This window comes from Astyanax mexicanus, chromosome 7, assembly GCF_023375975.1.
Source record: "Astyanax mexicanus isolate ESR-SI-001 chromosome 7, AstMex3_surface, whole genome shotgun sequence".
NCBI classification, from domain to species: Eukaryota; Metazoa; Chordata; class Actinopteri; order Characiformes; family Acestrorhamphidae; genus Astyanax; species Astyanax mexicanus.
The window spans coordinates 55,110,292-55,131,692 of record NC_064414.1 but is presented as its reverse complement, the minus strand read 5'-3'; the positions used below and the strand labels follow the sequence as shown (position 1 = coordinate 55,131,692).

General features: G+C 36.8%; 1 protein-coding gene across 1 annotated transcript; it reads left to right on the top strand.

Annotated features, from left to right (window-relative positions):
- Positions 1-1,275: 1,275 nt before the first annotated feature.
- On the top strand, positions 1,276-21,028 carry LOC103039267 (tetratricopeptide repeat protein 39B). The gene is made up of 19 exons (XM_022685967.2): positions 1,276-1,458; positions 3,852-3,886; positions 6,271-6,375; positions 7,156-7,287; positions 7,400-7,479; positions 9,623-9,690; positions 9,855-9,919; positions 10,122-10,215; positions 10,720-10,785; positions 11,367-11,475; positions 12,362-12,429; positions 12,993-13,052; positions 13,961-14,122; positions 15,406-15,497; positions 16,499-16,619; positions 18,001-18,115; positions 18,882-18,999; positions 19,092-19,208; positions 20,529-21,028. Exons 1-19 carry the CDS (start codon positions 1,420-1,422, stop codon positions 20,641-20,643), a joined length of 1,761 nt encoding a protein of 586 aa, XP_022541688.2. The 5' UTR covers positions 1,276-1,419; the 3' UTR covers positions 20,644-21,028.
- The last annotated feature ends 373 nt before the right edge of the window (positions 21,029-21,401 follow it).

Sequence of the window (21,401 nt, the reverse complement as noted above, 5' to 3'; positions counted from 1 at the left end):
TATAATTGATGGAACTGATTCTCCTCTGTGCTGCACTAATTCTGACCAACCCTGAGAATTACTTTAAGTGTTCTTAAGGCACACGCTGGGCTGTTATACGCTGTGTGGGGGCAGGATATTTAATCTGCACAGTAATTAAACACAGTATTTAATCTCAGAGCTCATCTTTACACACAAAGAGCTGCTCTCAGGCTCTCAGGAGCAGAGTTATGGTTATTAATATGGGTCAGTGGTGAGAACAGCAGTCTAATACCATCTGTAAATGTGCTGTGGAGAATCAGGCTGGTGAATCGTCCACATTTACCCTGGGCTGAACCTCACCACCGTCATGGTGCATTACAGATCACGCCAACTCACAGCCTTAGAGAGTAATAATCACTAATCAGATATGTATAACGTACTTTAAGTGCTGTATTCAAAAATTTAAAGAGTTAAAGTACTAAAGTACTTTACATTAGTTCTCCAACACCAAGGCCCCTTAAGAGGTAATTTACCCCCATGCTTTTAGCTGACTCCACCCTCAGCAAAAATTTGAAAAAAGCTGAAAAATGGAATCATTTGTCATTTGTGGGGGGCACTGGGTGATGTATGGGTTTAGGGTAGAAGGGAGAGCTGATTGGCTGAGCTGCAGCAGCAGCAGTATGCCTCTGATAGTGGTGAGTCGCAGATGATAGCATGTCACATGTATAAAGTACTAGAGACCCAGACTTGAGTAAAAGTACTTTAAGTACTCTATAAAAAGTGATTGGAGTAGAAGTTGAAGCATTTTAGTACTTAAGTACAGTATCAAAGTAAAACTAATACTCCTGTAGATACAGATACAGTATTGTAGTACTTAAGTACAGTAGTAGTGTAGTAAAAATAATACTCCAGTAGATACAGATACAGTATTTTAGTACTTAAGTACAGTAGTAGTGTAGTAAATACACACACAGCTTATCTGATCTGTGTGGGTTTTAATGTTTCAGAGGATTGTGCTGACACAAAAAAGCTTTGGGTTTTAAAGCTTTTTTATTTTTTAAATTTAAAACCAGCTAAACTACCTGAATTTTTGCAGTCGTTTGTATAGTTATAAGAATATTTTATTTTATTTTAATATGTGATAATATTTTATATTTTGAGTATATTTTGAAATCATTAATTAAAATGTTAGTAATTCATTGTAACACATTGTTACAAAGACCTTTAATTTAAACAAAAAGTGGGCGTGGCCCTATGTTCGCCCCGCCCCATCACCCGTTTGAGCATGCTCCATAAATCCGGTTGAGTTGAGGCTGCTGATGAAGGAGTCTGAGTGAAAGCAGCTGGAGAGATAACACAGACTCATCTTCCGGAACTTTAGATGTTCTGTAGTCTTTGATCTTCAGCAGATAATCAGTCCTGAAGCTCCTGAAGTTCTGGACCAGGATTAACCCGAACATGTCCCGAGTAGAAACTGCAGATGTGGACTTCACCAAGGTAACACACACTTAACCCTCCTGTTCTGTTCTGGGTCAAATTAACCCGTTTTAAAGTGTAAAGATCTGAAAAAAATAGTAAAAAAGTATTTTTTAGTATGAAACTTCTTCTGCTTGTGTTAATTAGTGTAATTAATCAACATATAATATAAAAATGGTTTATTTCACATATTTGCCACAACCACCCCCTGCAAAAACTAAAACTAAAACTAAAACTAAACTGCAATATTATGTTTCAATGTTGTGTAAAACTACTGTGTTTTGTATGTTGCTCTTTTAGAAGTAATAAAGTAGTAAAGCATTAAAAATGAACATGCATTTTTTTAATTATCCTAATTAAACCATTACCTGTTAGAGGTAAGAAACATTGTTGCACTAAATATTGATAGAATAATTAGTAATGGAGTTAGTAATAAAATATTTACTAGGCTTGTAAGGATTTTTTTATTTGTTTTTAGACATCTTTTGGATAAGTAAACATGCACCAGCTCAAATTAACCCCAGAACACCATTGCTGTTTCTGACAAATGAAGATAATAGGAGGGTTAAACACAGGATAGTTTGTGTGTGTGTGTGTGTGTGTGTGTGTGTGTGTGTGTGTGTGTGTGTGTGTGTGTGTGTGTGTGTGTGTGTGTGTGTGGGCTGCCTGATGCTTTAATGATAATAAATCTGTAAGGAGTTGAACATTTAAAAGTGCTACTTATGTCTTTTATAAACATGGTCATTATTTTCTAAGAATTAATAATTAATTATTAATAATTACTATGACAGTTAAACAATTAAATGTATTGTACAATATTAGATTTAGCAGTACATTTTCTGCTTACAGTATGGAAATATATTGACATTTATTGAATTGTATTTTTGTGATGATACATTATTGTCAATGCTATTATTATACAAATCTATAATAGTAGCATTCTATTTTTTTATCTGTTTTTTTTTGTCATATTTTTCTTTTTTACAAAAGCACAGCATGTACAAAAAGCACAAGGAATATTTATGAGAGAAAACACCCTAAAATAAAACAGCGGTCTAAAGCGCTGCCACTATGAGCAGGAGGTCGCAGGTTCGAACCCCCCGCTCATGCAGCTTTGCCATCAGCTGCCGGCGCTCAGAGGGAGAAAAATTGGCTCTGCTCCCTCCGGGTGGGTAGATGGCACTCTCTCCCCATCACACTTAAGGCGTCTGTGAGCGGATGAATCAGAACCTAGCCGCTGTGCTTTCCTCTGAGCGCGCTAGCTGCTCAGGCAGTGATTCATCCGCTCAAAAAAAAGGGGTGACTGACTTCACACGTGTCGGAGGAGGCGTGTGCTCATCCGCATCCTCCGACAGTCACGGGCGTCACCGGTGATGGGGACACACAAAGGGGTGGGACAATTGGATATCCAAATTGGGAGAAAATGGGGGAAAAAATCAGAAATAAATTTATAAAAATATATATATATATATTTTAAAAAGTCCAGCAACTGCTGAGGAAACAATGCTCATCTTGTTCTGTCACATAGTCGACCTGCCTTCGGGCTTATAAAAACTGTGGTGCTTTCCAGTGAACCAGCCCACATTTTCACCAGTTTTAGTGCTACTGTGAAAACGTCACATAATACATCATCAACAGAGGGTGCTGCACAGCGGCGGTGAACAGAAACAAATACGGTTCACGCTGAAGAACCTAGTTTTCTTAGGTTTATTTCCACTGCAAACTAACATTCCTGGTTCCAGAACCTACTTCTTTTACTTGTTGGTGTAAACGATGCAAACAGATCAAAATTAGGTCCGCAAACCAGAACGGTACCAGTTCCATGTTGGTGGAATATCGCAACTAAGACAAGAACCAAACTCTGATGTTCTAGTCTAGACAATCACTGGGTCAGAACATCTACAGAACATCAGGCAGGTTTTGTGGCGTGTTCCCTGTATATAGTGCGCAGTGCCTACCAAAATTAGTGGTCCAATAAAGGACAACCAGTGATAACAGGGTCATGGCACCAAGTCTCAGTATGTTCACTGATGTTCATAAAGGCTCCGCCCACCTTACAAATTTACTAGATTTACCGGACACAGCATCTTGTGACGTTAATCTTGGTCGTTTTAAGACTTGTCTTGGAACGTTCTACTGTTGCATCCTAAGTTTTGTCTTTCAGAAACAAGTTAATGACAACTGTTCTGAATGTTTTTTGCTTCTCCTGGTTAAACTGGCTGATTCTGACTCAAATTTACTGGTAAATGTTGTAGAAATTTGGGATCTGTAGCTTGTGGTTTCTCCAGGATCTGGTCTATGGATTGATGGTCTAAACAGGTGAAGCTCTGACCGTCATCATGATTATTCTCAGTGTTTATGGGTCGGGTGGGGGCCAGACTGAGTTTGTATAACTCCTTTTTTTTCTGTTTTAGAATGGAATCGAGGAAGATCTGAACCACAGCACTGAGTGAGTACATCTGTCTTTGTGATCTTGTCTTGTGGTCATTATTACTAATAGTAATACAACGGATAGGAAATCTGTGCAAAACTTTTTAGTGCATCATAAAATTTCCCTTTTTCTTTCTTGACTTTTCTTTTGCTTTTAGCATTAAAATCAATATATATTGGTAGAGAAAGCGTCATCTTGTTAAACACTATTTGGGTCCTATCTTACAACCTGTGTAAGGCATGCCGCAGTGCTCATCGCTATCTTACACCCCGCCAACAGTATTTATACTCCTTCCTCCTGCCTGGTTTAAACAGCAGCAGATCTTCTGAATATATCTACACTGATGGGCGTGGCGTTCTGGAAATGAGGTGTGTTCAGGTACATTTCTGGAGTTTTGCTTGTTTATCTTGGTAACAGAAAACACAGGAGCTCCACTGACTGAATACAACCTAGACAGACGCCAACAGTCAGACGTTCATCGCTACCTCGGTAACACAGGCGACGAGCCGAGCGTACACCCCCACTTATTACACACACATGAACACACAGCAGCACAAACCCAACTTTTACATCAACAATAAACAAAATAGGTTGACGCTCCTTCACAGCGTCAACCAGCAGCTCAGTTTCCTCTGCTGAGAAGCGTTTGTTGGACACGTCCAGGTAGCTGCACCGTTAAAATAGCAATCTGCCAAAGTTGATGAGCAAGACACTTTGATTTATTTCACGTTACGCCCAAAAATTAACCAAAACCATCATTAATTAATAGAATTAGTACATGCATTTCAAGCTGCACAATGTGTACTTTTCCTGTCATTGTGATAGCAAAGACACACTGACACCATGCCATGATTCAAACTGCACTGTGCACGGTTGACAACTCACCTGTAGATCACTATATTAGGACCTGTAGTCTCTTAATACTACAGAGCTTTTTTTGGAAACTTATTACTCGCTGAACATATTAATTTAAATTTAGATTTAGTCTGATCCACATGCTGGATAGGCAGATTGGACTTTGACTTGTTGCCCTCGGATGCTCTTGCCTCTGGCTCTGTGTCTGACTCTAATGCTTTAGTCTTGCAGTCATGAGCTTCCGTGAGTTCATTATAATAGATTAGTCCCAGTCTGTGAGCTGTGAGCTGGTCTTAGTTTTGGGGTGGTGTTATGAGAAGTTCTTGGTCAGATTGTGTAATTGTGCTGCCACTGAGCATGCTAAAAAAGTACTATTTTTAAAATGTGCATTATGGTGTAGTCTCTTTTTAGAGCAGATTCTGTGGTCATTTGGATTATCTGCTTATTCACAGATAATTCAAGTCTGAGTTTGCTCCATGTTCACAGTAGTTCTTGTATCAGTGCAGCACCAGGTAACTCACATAACCAGTAGAGAAAATGAAGAGTATATGAAGATTATATGAAATAACAAACATAAAAATTCATATTCATAAAGTTTTAAGAGTTTAGATATGTGGTGGAATAACCCTGGTTTTTAATCACAGTTTTCATGCAGCTTAACATCATGTTGTGCTTATTATGATTTTTTATGAAGTTCCTTATTTTAGCTGACCTGATGAAATGCTTTATTTTAATTTAAATGTATTTTTCAGTCCTTTTAAAATGTGGGTTACCCTTGAGTGAAAATAAAGGCTGATTGATCAGCTTTTTGATAATTATTCAATCATTGCCATCAAGCTGCCGGCGCTTTGGCTTTGTTCCCTCTGGGTGGGTAGATGGCGCTCTCTTCCCACATCACTCCTAGGGTGATGTCTGCAGCACAGGGCATCTGTGAGCTGATGTATCAGAACCGAGTCACTGCGCTTTCCTCCGAGTGTTAGCGCTGTGATGCTGCTCGACAATGCTACAGCATCAGCAGCAGCTCGAAAAGAAGCGGTGGCTGACTTCACATGAATCAGAGGAAGCATGTGTTAGTCTTCACCCTCCTGGTGTGTTGGGGCATCATTAGTGATAGGGGGGAGTCCTAATGAGTGGGTTGGGTAATTTGCTGTGTAAATTGGGGACAAAATGGGAAAAAAAATTGAAAAAAAAAAAAGCTGATCAATCATATACCATCTTAATCATCTTCATTTTTACAGTTTCTGTTTTTTTCTTTTCATTGCTGCAGAAAGATAAAGATTATTTGTAAGGAGTGTCTGTCTGAATGGAATCTGATTAAGTAGAAGATTATTCTGAGAAATCCGATTATTTAACCTTTATCAGATTTCTTAATCCGATTTCTAGACTCTAATATGATGCAATAAATTAGAGTGCTGTTTATGATCACTTGATTAATCAGATAACTGCAGATAACTGAGTGTATATGTAAACACAGTGACGCTGTTGAGTGGGGATTTCTGTGTGTGTAATTCTGTGTTTTATAACTCTGTTTATAATTGTTTATTTAGGAGTGGTCAGATGGATCTAAAGACGGCGTTAAACGAGTGCTCGGTGGCTCTGAGTCTCTTTCTGAATAACAGGTTTTCTGAAGCTCTGGACGTGCTCAGACCCTGGTGAGTAAATGTTACTGTACTCTTTCCTCACAGAAATTAATTTAATTGAGTATTTAATTAGTACTTAAGGTCTGAAATGCACTGCAAAAAATAGATTAGCAAAAACTAGTCAAAATATATGTAAATATCAAACTTTTCTCTGACAGATTTCTAAAAATAAGCAATCGTAAATTCTGAGAATGAGGGACGAAAGAATTCAGTGATTATTTTATCTACATTTGTACACAAGAATCAGAATAATATGACCTTTATATTGGACTTTTTTGGTTAAAATTACTTAAAATAAGGTGAAAATTAAAATTTAGACTGATTAAGATCATGATTTCTAAAAAAAAAAGCAAATAATCATACACTTACACAATGCTTAAGATTTATTGCTTTACATAAACAAATTCTTTCCTAGGTCATGGTTACAATTTTTAACATTACATTTAAGTCAGAAAGTCAGAGCTCACCTGGCTCTTAAAGGGAATGATAAGCAAGTGACACTCTGATTGGTTTATTTCACGTTACGCCCAAAATTATTATTAACCACACCCCTGATTAATTATGAGAATTAGCACATGCTTTTTGTGCATTTCGAGCCGAGCAACGAGTACTTTTCCCATCGTTTCGATAGCAAAGACACACGGATATGCCCTAAATCAAGTTGCACTGTGCACGGTTGACAACATGCTTACAGAACACTAAAATGGGGCTCATTGTCATATTGTTGGCTTTTTGTTTTGAGTATTATTTATCTATTGACTTATTAATTGTGTGTCCGTGTGTGTTCTGCAGGAGGGATGTGAGTGTGTATCATGCGATGGGATATGGAAGCATCCTGGCCATGCAGGCCGGAATGACCTTTGACCCCAGGGACATGCAGACCGCTATGCTGGCCCTGAAGGACGGCCTCAACACCTGCCAGAAGTTCGTACACCTGCTGCTACTAGTAAAATAATCAATATTAAATAATAGATGAATAAGATGTGATCTCTGGGTTAATGTGGGAGTGTTCTCTCTCGCTGTCTCTGTGCTCCAGGCTGAGGAAGAGGCAGAGCACCGTCCTGGACGCCATTTCTTACATGGTGTATAAACATGAACCCGAGCAGATGACTGAAGGTAGACTTTTAAATTAATCACCTTAATCATCATTTAATCTGTATAATTCTATTGAAGTTTATCTGAGGAGTTATTATTTTTTATAGCTGCTCCTTTTTTCACTCTAAACACTATACAGGGTTCTAGCAGATCTTTAAAAAGTCTAAAATAAAAAAAATTAAGGTCTTAAATTTACTGTAAATTTGCTGTAGGTATTAAATTTTCAGATGGTGTGTTTAATGCCGTTGGGAAAACACAGTGGCCCATCGTAAACATCTAATCCAGGGAGAAAACTAAGGTTAGCAGAGAGCTAGCAAACATTAGCAGCAAGCTAGCTAACATACTAACTTTAGCAGCAAGCTAGTTACCATACTAACATTAGCAGCGAGCTAGCTAACATACTAACTTTAGCAGCAAGCTAGCTAACATACTAACTTTAGCAGTGAGCGAGCTAACATACTAACATTAGCAGCGAGCTAGCTAACATATTAACATTAGCAGCGAGCTAGCTAACATATTAACATTAGCAGCAAGCTAGCTAACATACTAACTTTAGCAGCAAGCTAGTTAACATACTAACTTTAGCAGCGAGCTAGCTAACATACTAACATTAGCAGCAAGCTAGCTAACATACTAACATTAGCAGCGAGCTAGCTAACATGCTAACTTTAGTGGTGAGCTAGCTAACCTACTAACTTTAGCTAGCTAAAGCGATCTAACTAACATTACCAGAGAGAGAACTAAGGTAAGCAGAGAGCTAGCTAACATTAGTGGCGAGTTAGCTAACATACTAACTTTATCAGCAAGCTAGCTAACATACTAACTTTAGCTAGCTAAAGTAAGCTAGCTAATGTTACATGGTATAAAACTTAGGTTAGCGAAAAGCTAGCTAACGTTAGTGGCGAGTTAGCTAACATTAACTTTAGTGGTGAGCTATGGAACATACTAACTTTAGCAGCGAGCTAGCTGACATACTAACTTTAGCTAGCTAATGTTACCAGGGATAAAACTAAGGTTAGCGGAAAACTAGCTAACATTAGCGGCAAGTTAGATACCATACTAAAGTCAGCGGACATTTTGCTAACATAACTGGGGAGAGAACAAAACTACATTACAATTACATTTTTGGTTCTTAAATTATATTTACTGAGTTCTTTAAAAGGTTTTAAAAGCAGTAAAATTGACTTTTAAACTATAATAGAAGACGCTTACACAGGCCAGAGGTTATTTTCAGGGTTTCTAAACTACACTCAAATATGTCTTAAAGAGTAACTACACTCCAATACATTTTTACATTACATTTTTGCATTAAATTTAGCGTACGCTTTGAAGAGTAACCCCGGACGAGAGGTGGGTGTTGACCCACCTTTCATTTTCTTTTCTACAACAGCTTTTATCCAAACTGACCTAGAAATAGAGGACATTTTTGACATGGTCTAAATGAGGCCAAGGTAATATACCAGCCCTGCTTAAAATGCTTAAAAATGAGATTAAGTGAACTATTAACAGAATTGATCTATTTGACCATATTTTAGTCAAAAGTTAGTAAAAGTACAAATAAAAATAAATAGTCCAACTAAAAATTGGATGTTCTAAATTATTTTAGCAGTTAGGCTATTTCTCACTGTATGTCGGTTCACTACATTGTACAATTAACTATACAACATTTTGTCTTGCCTTATATACTGCATCTCAACATTTTTATACCACATTTTTAAAAATGCAAAAGACAAAAGATGTTTAATATAAAACAAAAACAAAACAGGTCTAACACCATCCATGCTTCCACACCATTTTTACTTTTTTAGCCCCTAACTTAATGACAGAACACTAAATAAGACTAATTGTTGTCCATCAGAATAAATCATAAACTAGCCAATAAAACAGTAGCGTAACCCCGCCCACTGCATTGAACAAACAAAAAATAGCAAATAATACAAGCTCATTTTTACTATTTTTTTTTGTAATTTAAGATAACTTTTTATCATGTTTAGGAATAAACAGTTTGGGTAAATTGGATTTATTTTTAATATAGATTTTATTAGTATAGTAGTAAATAGTAATAGTAATAGTAGAAAACAGCATTTTCTTTATATATTTCCATCACATAATCAAATAATTCAGGTCTGAAAGGGTTAAGTGGTTATAATCTTATTTCCTCCAGAGGAGATGCATGCAGAGCTGTGCTATGCTGAGGTTCTCCTGCAGATGGCAGCACTCAGCTTTGTGGAGGTACACCTGCACTCACCTGTAGACATGTGCTTTAGCTATACTGCACACAAACGTTAATACTGGAGTCTGTAAGCTTTATTAAGTTTTATAGATTATTTTGAGCTCTAAATAATAAAGGTTGTGGTGCTGACGACAAAAACAGTTATGTTTTTTTTTATGAACAGGATGAGAGTATGATCGGTTTCATCAAAGCTGGACTTAAAATGCGAACAAGTTACCTCACATTCAAGTAAGTAAACTTACTTCAGATGGTGTGTAATGGTGTAAATCTACCAATTAAGTACAAATAAAGACTTTAAACTACTGAATATATAACTCATAGTTATTACTCAACATGTCAGAGGTGATGCTTGGCTAATCAGCGTGTAAGTTACTTTATTTAATACCTTATAAGAACACAACTGTTACTTTGGATTTATTTTAACCCTCAGAGAGTGTGAGACTTTGCTGGATAAAGGCAAAGACAACGACGCACACAACCATTTTGTGGGCGGAGTCAATATGGGCATTGGATCCTTTAACTTGGTAAAGTATAAACAAGAACTGCCAGTTCATACACAATAATTCGCACTATTACATACAAAAAAAAAAACATTTTTAGCACAGCATATACAGTACTAGTCAGTTTTTTTAGGTGCTCTTATCTGGGGAGCTGTTTTGTTAACTTGTTGTTTCTGATTCTGGTAACTCTGATAAACTTATCCTGTACAACAGAGGAAACTCTCGCTCTTCTTTTCCTGGAGCAGTCCTGATGAGAGCCAGTTCCATCATTATAATGTTTTTAAATGGTCTCTGCAACTGCACTTGAGAATACTTCTTAATAAGTTCTTGAGTTTCTCATCATAGTCTGGATGAGTTTAGTATCCATGTAATTTACAATGAAGAACATTTTAATATAATGAAAACCACTGAATTTTTACAGATATATAGAAAAATGGAATTGTCCTACATTTCTTACTATATTGATGCATCCCTATTTTAACTACAGTACTAATACAGTGTTTGTTTCCGTGTGTTTCTATGTGTCAGATGCTGTCTTTGTTTCCTGCGAGGATTCTCAGACTGCTGGAATTTGTTGGATTTTCAGGAAACAGAGTAAGTTAGACGTGCCACATATCATGGGACAGAAACTGGTATCATGTCTCGTGACTTTTGGAGGTAGTGCAGTATGATGTAAACTGTTATGTGTGATTTAACCACTTAAAATGCATTGTCCTGTATACGGGCTACAGGTGTAGGTGATACAAAACCCTTTTTTTGCAGTAAAAAAGTTATTTACATTCTGAAAATGTGAGGGTTTGAAATCACCTACAGGACATATGGAGAAGCTGCCTATTTTCTTTCTACTCCACTTAATAATAATGAATAATTTCAGATCAGTAACAATCAATCAGGAAGCAACACAAATCCTGCAGGTTTGAAAATAGACGTAAAAACTAGACAAATAAAGGTTTTTTATTAAATGATTTTATTCATTATATTTTGACATTAGCAGATTTACTTAACTTTTTTATGTTTTCTATTACAACTACAGTAATGTAATTACAGTAATGTTCTATATCAAAAAAGAAATGCCTAAATAGAAATTCTCAAGATTTAGTGTTGAAATGTCAGGCTGGCAATTTACAAAAATCCTGGCCTGTTAAAGGATTTAACTAATCGCTGTGTTTAATTAGGAGGTGGGTTTGAGTCACCTGCGTCACGGAGCCGCAACCAACAGCCTGCGCTCCATCCTCAGCGCCTTCACCCTCCTCATGTTCAACATCTACATCACAGTCATCCTGGGTAACAAACACCACCACATTTACTCTGACATTGAGGCCACAAGTCATAAAGCACTTTTTAAAAGCAAATCTACAGGGGATGAACAATGAAACTGAAACACCTGTCATCATTTTATTGTGGGATTTTAGGTTTCATTGCTAAATTGGAGCAGCCTGGTGTTCAATCTTCATTAATTGCACATTGCACCAGTAAGAGCAGAGTGTGAAGGTTCAATTAGCAGGGTAAGAGCACAGTTCTGCTCTAAATATTACAATGCACACAACATTATGGGAGACATACCAGAGTTCAAAAGAGGACAAATTGTTGGAGCACGTCTTGCTGGAGCATCTGTGACCAAGACAGCAAGTCTTTGTGATGCATGAAGAGCCACGGTATCCAGGGTAATGTCAGCATACCACCAAGAAGGACCAACCACATCCAACAGGATTAACTGTGGACGCTGTAAGAGGAAGCTGTCTGAAAGGGATGTTCGGGTGCTAACCCGGATTGTATCCAAAAAACATAAAACCACGGCTGATCAAATCACGCAGAATTCAATGTGCACCTCAACTCTCCTGTTTCCACCAGAACTGTCCGTCACCACAATAAACTATTGTGCTCTAAAACCAGGTATTTCAGTTTCATTGTCCAACCCCTGTACATATGAATCATTCTATTACAGTATCAGTGTGTCATTAAACCAGTAAAACCTGAATCTAAAAAAAATAGATGTACCAAAAATCAGATTTGTGCTGTCAGTCAGTTTATAACCTATTTGAAGTGAGTTTTATATTATTAATGTCACTGCTGCCCTCTTGTGGCATTTCTTAGTCACATGTTGGTCATTAGAGTATATACTGTATATAATATGTTTTTTTTTATATTTCCTTTATTTATGATTTGTTAGGTACTGGTGAGTGTAACCTGGCTGAGGCAGAGGCTCTTCTAAAGCCCTACACTCTCAAATTCCCCAAAGTACGTCAACTAACACACCCTGCAGCAAATTACTAAAAATGCCTTTTACTGATATTACTGTTTCATTGATATTAGAAATCCTGTGTCGCATCCACAAAGTGTTCCTAATGAATTGGTTGATTATGGCATCAGACTGTTGCTGTGGTGTCAAAGATAAAATGTAAATAATAAAGCTGAAGCGAATTCTAGATGATAAGCTCAGCTGCAGTCTGAACTCATTCATAGCTCTTGAGATTCTGGCTGAGGGATTAAAGTGAAACTTAACGTGAAGCATTGCTCTGTCGTGCATGCATGCAGCATACAAAGCGTGAACTGTTCAGATTGAAGTCATATATTATATTATATTATATTCTATTATATATTGTTTTTTTTTTTGGGGCCCAACCACCACCCCCCCTCTTCGGAGGACAATTAATACTTTATTTTTATTTATTTATTTATTTAATTAATTTTTTATTATTATTTTTATTTTGCTTTATTCTATTATATATTGTAATGCATTATTATTGTGTGTGTGTGTGTGTGTGTGTGTGTGTGTGTGTGTGTGTGTGTGTGTTTTGAAGGGTGCTCTCATGCTGTTCTACACTGCCCGGATTGCGGTGTTGAAAGGCGAGTTTGAGACTGTAAGTAACGTTTTTTACTGTACAGTTCAGCCTCAGTAACTTCTAACTTTAGCACACTTCCAGATCTGATATCTCATTTTAGTCCAGCAGGTGGCGCTGACACCCCACAAAGTTTGATATCAAAGAAGCAGCGTAACTGCCAAAACAGACCTAAATACAATGTAAATACAACTGTGTTTAATTCATCAACAGACATTAAAGATAGACAATACATGCATAGTGGTGTTACAAAGTGTACATTATTTTAGCATGATATAAAAATTTGACCTGAAATGTGATCAGCTTCAGTTACTCCTTACTTTCTTACATTTTCAGGTCTGACTGATTGAGCCACAATCAACAGTGATGAATCATTTTACAATGTTCTGCATTGTAGAATAATTATTAATTAACCAGAATCTGTTTTATATTTTACATTTTTAAAGTAGCTCCTCTTGCTTAGATGATTGGTTTTGGACATCTCTGCTGGATTTTCTCAGTCAGCTTTATGAGGTAGAGTCTCCTGGAATTCAGGCTTTCAGTTAACAGCTGTGCTGAACTCATCAAGAGTTAATTACTTGAATTTCTCGTCTCTTAATAAAGTGTTTGAGAGCATCAGTTAAAGTAAAGTAGTGAAGAGGTAGAGTTACAGGTATACAGTGAATAGTGAATATTTGAGTAATGTTCGAATCCAGATTATGAGAAGCAAGAAATACTCATCTAAGTAAAGAAAAGTAAAAAAGTGCAGACCATCAAAAACCTTATGAGGAAACTGTCACTCAAGTTTACTACATAATTCCGTATGTTTTTCTTCATAGTTTGAATGAGTTTAGTATTAATCTACAATGCAGAACATTTTAAAATAATAAAAAAAGCACTGAGTTTAAGGTGTGTCTGAACTTTTGACTGGTGCTGTGTATATAAAACAGGCTCAGAGAAAGTTTCTGGAGTGTATAGCGACGCAGCAGGAGTGGCGTCAGATCCATCACCTGTGTTACTGGGAGCTGATGTGGGCGTATTCGTTCCAGCAGGACTGGCTGGAGGCGTACCGCTACGCCGACCTGCTCTGTAAGGAGAGCAAGTGGTCTCAGGTACCGTACCTGCCTTTACTTTCACTATTAAACATTTCTTATTACTTTTTTAATCCCATTTTCTCCTTAATTTACAAGGCCAATTACTCAACTCACTCATTAGGACTTGGTTCTGATACATCAGCTCACAGACGCAGCCTTGTGCTGATCCAGATCACCCTAGGAGTGATGAGGGAAAAGAGAGAGCGCCATCTACTGTACTGTACCCACCCAGAGAGAGCAAGGACAACTGTGCTCTCTCAGGGCTCCGGCAGCTGATGGCAAATAAAACAGTATTTTAATAGCAGAAAAGTCCCAATCACTTGAGTCCTTTTCAATGTATTGTGTGTGTGGGAAAGCTCTTACTTTCACTATTAAACACATGGTGAAATTGCACAAAAGGCAGAAAAACCAACACTTGAACTCAGGAATGTGATGTTTTAAAAGATCACAGGATGATGATGATCATGTTTATACAGCCAAACCAATAAATACAGTGAGAAATTCTGCAGTTATCATCAACAATATCCCAGTCATGCAGCTTGCCATCTGCTGCCAGAGCCCTGAGAGACCACAATTGTCCTTGCTCTCTCTGGGTGGGTACAGTACAGTAGATGGCGCTCTTATTTCCCCTCATCACTTATAGGGTGATATGGATCAGCACAAGGCTGCGTCTGTGAGCTGATGTAGTGCTAGTCTTCACCCTCCTGGTGTTAAAGCATCACTAGTGATAAGGGGGGATATACAGCTGAATGGGTGGGACGATTGGCTTAGCTAAATTGGGAGAATATGGGGAAAAAATATAGAAATAAATACAGTGTCTTGCAAACCTCACCGTTCTTTAACATTTCCACAACTCTATCTCTGACCTGTCGGTGAGTTCCTTGTTCTTCATGATGCTGTTTGTTCACTAGTGTTCACTAACAAACCACTGAGGCCTTTACAGAACAGCTGTATTTATACTGAGACTGAATTACACACAACTGGATTAACTCTATTAAGTGACTTCTGAAGGCAATTGATTGCACCGCAATATTTTATTTAGGGGTTTTAGAGTAAAGCGGGCTGAATACTTTTGCTCGTAACACTTTTCAGATTTTTATCTGATTAAACATTTTGAAAACCATGTTTAATTTTAGTTCCACTTCAGATTTAAACCGACGCAAAGTATTTTCATATCACTTAAAATCCTAATAAAATACATTTAAGTTTGTGGTTGTGACAAAGTGACAAAATGTGAAAGTTCAAAGGGTATGAATACTTTTGCAAGCCACTGTGAAAAAAATTTAAACCTTTTCCTGCAGACTACCTACGTGTTCCAGAAAGCCTCTATCCTCAGCATGCTGTCGGAGGAGGAGGTGAAGAAGACTGGGGAGGATATCACAGGACTGTTCAGGTAATCAGAATCTGCCATAGAGCTGGGCAATATATTGATATTTTATCATATTGTGATGAATTGTCTGTATTTTAATGATGCTATGTTTTAAAAAGAATATTGAGGATATCATCAGTGTCTTATAAATAAAATACTGCATTGTGTGCATGTGGGAAAGCTCTTACTTTCACTATTAAACATTTCCCTGGATAACTGTACTTTACATAAAACAGTTTCTTTTTTTATGCCATTTTCTCCTCAATTTACAAGGCCAATCACCCAACCCACTCTTTAGGACTCCCCCATCACTAGATGATAGCATTGCCGAGTAGCATCACAGCGCTAACGCTGGGAGGAAAGCGCAGCAACTCGGTTCTGATACATCAGCTCACAGACGCACAGCCTTGTGCTGATCCACATCACCCTAGGAGTAATGAATAGGGGAAAGAGTGCCATCTACTGTACCCACCCAGAGAGAGCAAGGCCAACTGTGCTCTCTCAGGGCTCCGGAAGCTGATGTCAAATAATTGTATTTCAATAGCAGAGTAGTCCCATTCACTTCACTTTAGTTCTCTTTGCTGCATTGTGTGTGTGTGTGTGTGGGAAAGCTCTTACTTTCACTACTAAACATATGTCTTAGTTTAAGGGTTGTTTTTCTGCAATTTGTACGATTTCACCAAACTTTTAAGTAATTGCAGGACGATGATGATCCTCCACTGTCTCTTCATTGTTTAATAATGTAATAAACAGTTTTTAAACAGATAGTAGTTTTAGCTACAATCTCTTTAGATGTTTTCTCTGCTTTATGCATGCCTAAACCTAATCTTTCTGAAACAAACAAACATCTTAGTTGTTAATAAAAGAGAAGCTACTCCCTGCATCAGTTAGGGTTAAATACTGTAACGTGTTAAAGCTGAAACATTATAATCACCTATGCAGTAATTACTATTATCCAATGGGAGGCTCCTTACTATTTGTTTAGTTAAATACGGATGGTCACTGGTTTTGTGTTTGTGTTTCAGGCAGGTGGACAGTCTGAGGTTGAGGTTTGCGGGGAAATCCGTCCCCACAGAGAAATTTGCTGCACGTAAAGCCAGACGCTACAACTCCACCAACCCAGTAAAGCTGGTTATACCAGCACTGGTAAAGCTACACCCATTTAGCTGTTTGACATTTAAAAAATTATATAATTACTTCTGAGCATTTAGTAATACAGTAATATTCACAATGGGAAATTCAGCAGACTTTGTGATGCACTAATTTCTTAAATTATTATTTAATTGTTAAAATAATTTAAATACATAAAAAGGAATACTGTGTCTCTTTAAAGAGTAAAAACACCAACATATTTAGTTTAACTAAACCTTTTGCAAGAGATTTTATGTAAACATCTTATTTTTTCCGGATTGGCTGCCAAGTTGTGCTTTATCAAAAATCAGTTTAGACCCAACCACTTCTTATCACTTCAAAATTAGGGGTGGGGCCAAAATTCTGTAGGCTGATACAAATATATTTGTTGTAACTTTTAATAGAATTTACATTTTACTCGTACATTTTAACTCACTGCTCACTGCACTGCTTTTTGAACAAACAATTATTTGTCCTAAAGCCACAGTAACATAAATAACTTGTTTAATAATTGTTTGGAAAGTGAATTATTATTATTTTTTAAATAATGTTATTATTTAGTGAATATGTTCTAGAATGTACAATGTTTTGTGCAATTTTAAAAAGGACAAATCACACTGTTCTAATTTTATATGACAATATTGATCAGATTTATGATAATATCGACCTAATACCATTTATTTTACTCTTGTGATTGAAGCACGGATTGCATTGTTAAAAATGTGACACTGAGATCATTGACTTCTCGTGAAATTTGGTAAAATTACAGTATATTTTAATATTACAATATATATATATATATATATATACAGCTCAGGAAAAAATAAGAGAGCCATTAAAAATTATGAGTTTGTTTTATTTTACCAAATTGAAAACCTCTGGAATATAATCAAGAGGAAGATGGATGATCACAAATCATCAAACCACCAAACTGAACAGCTTGAATTTTTACACCAGGAGTAAAGCAGCATAAAGTTATCCAAAAGCAGTGTGTAAGACTGGTGGAGGAGAACATGATGCCAAGATGCATGAAAAAAACTGTGATTAAAAAAACAGGATTATTCCACCAAATATTGATTATTTCTGAACTCTTAAAACTTTATGAATATGAACTTGTTCTCTTTATTTGAGGTCTGAAAGCTCTGCATCTTTTTTGTTATTTCAGTCATTTCTCATTTTCTGTAAATAAATGCTCTAAATGAGAATATTTTAATTTGTAATTTGGGAGAAATGTTGTCTGTAGTTTATAGAATAAAACAACAATGTTCATTTTACTCAAACATAAACCTTTAAATAGCACAATCAGAGAAACTGATTCAGAAACTGAAGTGGTATTTAACTTTTTTTTAGAGCTATATATATTTTTGTGCAGCTCTACTATTTTCTCTCTTTATAGGAAATGATGTACGTGTGGAACGGCTTCACGATCGTTGGTAAAAGGCCAGAATTGGCCAAGAACATCCTGACCACCATCGAGAAGGCTGAGGAGGACCTGAAAAAACAGGCAGACAGTAAGAGATGTTCCTCTTTTAAATAATTTGCTTGGGTCAGTGTGATTTATTACTTTGAACTGTGGTTTATTTATTCTTTATATATATATATATTTTTGTGGTTTACATGACTTTCCAAACAATCACGGATCATCAGTAAATTTTACATTTCATTAGTAAATCAAGGGAGCAGAGTCTGGAGGAAGTGTGGAGAGACACACAGTCCAAACTGCTCGAGGTCTAGTGTGAAGTTTCCACCAATCAGTGATGGTTTGGAGAGACATGTCAGTCATCTGCTGGTGTTGATCCACTGTGTTTTATTATCTAGTCTAAAGTCAGTGCAGTTTTGTTTTCCCACAAAATCTTACAGCACTTCATATCTTCATGCTTCTTCCCTCTGCTACTGACAACTTTTATGGAGATGCAGATTTCATTTTCCAGCAGGACTTGGCACACTGCCCACTCTGCTAAAAGTACTAATTGGTCTCATATAATATTCTAATTTTCTGAGACACTGATTTTTGAGTTTTCATTGGCTGCGAGCTTCATAATCATCAACAATAAAAGAAATAAACTCTTAAAATAGATCTTTCTGTGTTTAATACATCTATATAATATATGAGTTTCACGTTTTAAACCACCGAATTACTGAAATCAAGTAACTTGTCACTGATATTCTAATGTTTTTAGATACACTATTACTATCCTCAGAGATCTTATTATACTCTTATTATATTATATTATATTATATTATATGATAGGATATGTGTATCTCTGGGTTGTGCAGATCCGTCGGTGTACTACGCTGATGATCAGAGTACTGTTCAGATGTTGAAAGGCCTGTGTCTGAGGCACCTGGGCCGTCTGGAGCAGGCCGAGCACTGCTTCAACAAGGTCATCTCCAGGTGAGGAACACCTCACAGCATCTCTACCTCACATTTCTGTATTTCTAAGATTAATTAAGAGCATGGCTGTGTATAAATGCTCTGTTCCTCAGTGAGAAGACCATCAAATATGACCACTATCTGGTTCCATTCACCATGTATGAGCTGGGTCTCCTCTATAAGCAGCAAGGAGAGGTGGAGAAAGCCATCAGCTGCATTGAAAAGGCCAAGTAAGTGTATTTATAAATACAGTACGAAACAAACGTTTGGACCCAAACTTTAAAATTCAGTGTTTCATTATTTTAAATTATTCTTCAATAAATATTAATAATAAAGTTATCTGAACTATGAATTGGTTATGTTTTTGACTTCATGAGGCCACGGTACAAATTCAAATGCAAATGCATACAAGTCTACGTAAATATGTTTGCTTTCTGTTCTTTATATTTATTTGGTGCCCCATATAGCAATACAGTACTACATGTATATGCAACATAAACAAAGACATTTTTACTGTATGTAGCTTGTTGCAAAAAAAAAATGTATTTTTACTTATGTAAGTACAATGAGAAACACGACGAGGAAAATCAGTTTACATACAAAGAGGTAACAAAAATGTATTTTTAATTTATATATTTAAAGGTCAGTGATTCTTATGTGAACAAATCTGTTCCTGAAACACCGTCTCACATGCTGCACATTGATACCTGTATAAACGTCTCCTTCTTCACCAACAACAAAAACCCTCATATTAGAGAGAGGAGAGACTCGTAGCTTTATAAAGGGAAATGGATGAGTTAGCAGCTCATATGTGGAGCATCTTTTGCTGGAGTGGAGAAACAGTAAACAGCTGCTCTGAAGTTCATGCTCAGGTCCAGGAGGTGTAGGAAAAAGGACAGGTGGTTTGCTTTTGCTGTTTTTTTGCAGCTATAGCTGCACAGCTGCACCAAGAGATGCAGTGTGGGTACGAGAAAGAAGCACGTAGCACTAATGCTTATGCTTATGCATAAAAGCAAAAATAAGCAGGAATTCAGATTTGACCGTTTCACATTCATGTTGCATGTCCGTAAATCTGATATGTATCCGATTTAGGACCACATGAAAGTCAATCAAATCTGATTTTGAAAAAATTGGATTTGGCATGTTCACACAGCCAAAGCCACAAGCCACAATGAGCAAAAAATCTGATTTGAATCCCTTCAGCCTGGTAATGTGAATGTAGCCTAAATTGCCCAGAAAAATTAAAATTTCAAAAAATATGCGTGTGCGTGTGTGTAAATGTGAGTATGACCGTATGCCTAGATATAGATTGGCACTCAGGGTACAGGGTCAGCTCCTCAATGCCCAGTGAAGTCCTCCAGGTGGACGGTTGTTTCCGGTTGAGAGTATGCTGTACACGATTGGCTGCCGTTTCACTCTACTGTACTGTGTGTGTTGATGTGTGCTGAGTGTACATAGTTGTGTTATAACGTGAGTTGTAAACCGTTTTTTGTGTGTCTACCTGTATTGTTTGTGTTTTCTAATGACTCTTTATGAATCATGTTATTCAGGATGAATTATAAGAACTACTCCATGGAGTCCAGACTGCACTTCCGCATCCACGCAGTGCTGAACAGCCTGACTGATCCGGAGAAAACTGCACAGGACCACGACCTGACTGCTTAAACTACAATTCAGATATATATGTGCAGATACTTCCATTACAGAACTCTGCTGTTTGCTGATATTTCAGCCTCCAGTCTTTTTCTGTCTACTAAAATATAACAGAATTGAAAGGACATAAGAATTGGCAGAGATTACTGTATTTATATCATGTAATAAAAGTTTATAATGCATTTGGGGGTTTAGATTATATTAAATCAAGCAACATGTGACCTGGTCCTGTTCAGTAACACTCTAGACTGGTGGAGTATTTTGAGCACATTCGTGAGCACAGTGTGGGTTTTGTATTGTCCTGCTTGTTAACTCTGAGGTCTGATTGGAGAAGCTCTTACAGAGCGGATTGTTTGTGACTTTCAATGTTAAAAACAGTAAATAATGAATTAAATTACATGAAGTTGTGATTTTTTTTTATTATCTCCTTTATTATCTTCTTGTGTAAAAACTCAATTACGTTAAACACTTACTGGTACAACTGCTGTTATAGCTGTAAGGAGGGCCCACATATTAAACCCTAAGGATTTAGAATGGGATTTTACTCAATTTAATAGATTCATTTCTCTGTAGGTAGGAGTATAGATAGTTTAGTTTAGTTTAGTTTAGTTTATTTCAGTTTTTGCAAAACATGCACACACATAAAGAACAGATAATAAAGAAAAGAGAAAAAGAAAGAAAATCACATCCTGTATCTTGAATTTAAACAATCGAAAAGGTGTAGGCTGAAGCTTTAGCTTATTTTGCTTACCCTTTTTTACCTAACTAAC